Consider the following 2,446-nt stretch of genomic DNA (forward strand, 5'->3'; position numbering starts at 1 on the left):
GAGAATATGCCGGTAAGGAAATAATCAGACCTTGAGTTTCATCATCTTCCACGAAATTATCGAAAGTACAGAAATGGATCAAACAACCTTTGAAAATGGTAAGTTTGCGAATTTTGAATGTAATGTGTTATTCAATCATGCCCCCAAAAATCCTCTTGACTGTTTTTTTCAGACTCCGGAATGGGAAACGCTTTCTATGGCCATAACTACCATGAAATGCCAGAGAGGGATTCCTCAGTCGAAATACCACGCAAGAACCAAGGAAAATATGGTAAATTTCCTTTATACTTCACAGACGATTAAATCAGCATGCTCCAGCCTATATCTTATATTATTATGGTAATAAGTCTAGCCACTATGTATAGTGCCTAAAGTGGATAATTAATTCAACGAGATTTGGAAAATTGACAGAAAATCCCTTGTTTAAAGGCAAGTAGACTCATTTGGTAACTCCAAACCGATATCTATTGTAAATAAGAGTGGTATGTGAATGACTGGAAAGTTACCTAACTGGTCAGAGCAGAAGAAATTATATCAGATACACTGTTTTTAAAATGGTTTCAGGTTCCTATTCCAACCCTGCCTCGCCTGGCTACCGTGAAATGCCACCAAGGGATTATAGCTACAACCTTCAGCAAGGAAATACAAATGGTGACAGTAAGTAACCACCACTTTCATAAAACTGGAAAGTGAAATAATTCTTAATGCTCCCGTATGCGATCAGATCCAATCATTCCCCAATTTACAAACTTTATTCCCTTTTTAATTGTTCTGAGCTTTATACCTAGATCTGTCTATAATAATAAGTAAATCAGAGTAGTAGAATAATGTAAGCAGGGACTGACCAGAATCTTTACGATTGGAGTGGAAAATGATTATAAACTGTTTGAAATTAAAGAATGGCTTATTCTCATTCCTGTAGATAATGGATCTGGGGGCGGCCGTCCATCCGCAATTTATCCTCCCATGCCGAAAAAGGATTACTCGAATGAAATGGCTTCAGGAAAAGGTGAGAAACGTAGTAATTCGCACTATGCTCCGTTGTTAAAATAACCCATAAAAAAATTAGCAGCGAGAATTAATATTGAAACTATGATTTTTTCCTACTCAAATAACTTTGAAATACCCCTAAGAGAGCATAATACAATCCTTGAAACGAGTTTATTTCCTCTAAAACTAAAAATTTATGGATAAAAGCAACATTTTATACGATTCCAGCTCCAACTAATGAGTCGATTGATGGTGACAAGCTAAATCAACTCATCGAGCTTATCAACCAAATGCCAAGTATGTTCTAGCCCTTTCTCTTTGACCTTTTCTTCGGGGACCGGACTCATTGTGATCGTTGCTTTTTCCACAGAATTCAATAATGCACCTCCAAATGTGGGAACCCAATCTGCAATCAACCCGCATACAGCCATGGAAACCGATATCCATAATGCACATTATTTAGTACCGCAGCTAACATTTGGCCCACCGAATTCGGACACCGGTAGGCGTTGCATTCTCATTGGTTGAACCTATGTAGATTTTCTAACAGAGTATAAACGTATATGCTTTATTTGTCTGATTTTAATTATCAGATAGATTTAAGAAGAAAGTGGAGTAAGTAATTTGACTTCAACTTTTAGTCATAGTTTCCAATCAACGGAAGAAAAAATTTGCCTGGCCAAAACTTCGAAAAGGCGTATGCCAACGTAAGTACTGCTTTGCTAGAAGATATTTCCCTCCTCAAAAAGCATTACAAGCACACATCCCAATCTCCTTTTCAGAGGCCTCGTGTCAATCGAACGTCCAGTTAAATGGTAAGCTTAAAATTGATTGAATCAGGTAATACAAATGCGCTTATTTCATTTGATTATGATGGAATTACCCTATTTTTGCACAAATAGTTAGCAGTGGTAGGGGCTACGGGATGGACATGGAGCCACGGTGCAAGTGCAATAGCTATTGTGATATGGAGTATTACAGTGGCGGTGAGTTGTGAAATTTGTACGCTTTGAATGCTCTCAACCGATTGAGGAATAAGGGGATAGGGTAATTGTCAACTCCATTTATCTGTTAATTAAGAGCAGTCATCCATCTGGCGTAATTAAGATCAAAGAATAGAAAAGAAAAAGTTCCACGTTTTGCCTATTAACTGTAATAATAACTACGTTTTTCACAATTGGATTTGTTTTAGATCCTAATAAGTCACGTAAGTTAAAGTTGATAAAAAGGCATTCCATTTTCAAGCTTTGCTGGCCATATATGTTTTAATCATTAATAATTATACCAATAGGTGGAGAATGCTGCCTGAAAAAAATCTGCAAAATGCAGAACCAAATGGGTAAATTTAATACTAAAAACATAACCTTTAAAATGCTGCAATTTATGATGACATAACAAAGCCATTCTCCCCATTTCAGTCCCAAAAATTGTGATGGTGCCTTATGGATGTGAGTGA

The 2,446-nt window shown here is 36.8% G+C and overlaps 1 protein-coding gene across 1 annotated transcript in view; it reads left to right on the top strand. All coding sequences in view use genetic code 11, as the record gives it.

Moving 5' to 3' along the window:
* Positions 1-554: 554 nt before the first annotated feature.
* Positions 555-2,446, top strand: part of EGR_01198 (KN motif and ankyrin repeat domain-containing protein) — a gene marked incomplete at both ends in the record, with an annotated part of 24,174 nt that continues 22,282 nt past the window's right edge. Inside the window, 9 exons of the mRNA XM_024490447.1 lie at positions 555-657; positions 923-1,009; positions 1,219-1,287; positions 1,361-1,492; positions 1,632-1,697; positions 1,773-1,805; positions 1,893-1,976; positions 2,282-2,329; positions 2,409-2,438. Coding sequence (XP_024355266.1) covers positions 555-657; positions 923-1,009; positions 1,219-1,287; positions 1,361-1,492; positions 1,632-1,697; positions 1,773-1,805; positions 1,893-1,976; positions 2,282-2,329; positions 2,409-2,438 — 652 coding nt within the window. The remainder of the gene's footprint in view (positions 658-922; positions 1,010-1,218; positions 1,288-1,360; positions 1,493-1,631; positions 1,698-1,772; positions 1,806-1,892; positions 1,977-2,281; positions 2,330-2,408; positions 2,439-2,446) is intronic.

This window comes from Echinococcus granulosus (genome assembly GCF_000524195.1).
Source record: "Echinococcus granulosus chromosome Unknown EG_S00004, whole genome shotgun sequence".
NCBI classification, from domain to species: Eukaryota; Metazoa; Platyhelminthes; class Cestoda; order Cyclophyllidea; family Taeniidae; genus Echinococcus; species Echinococcus granulosus.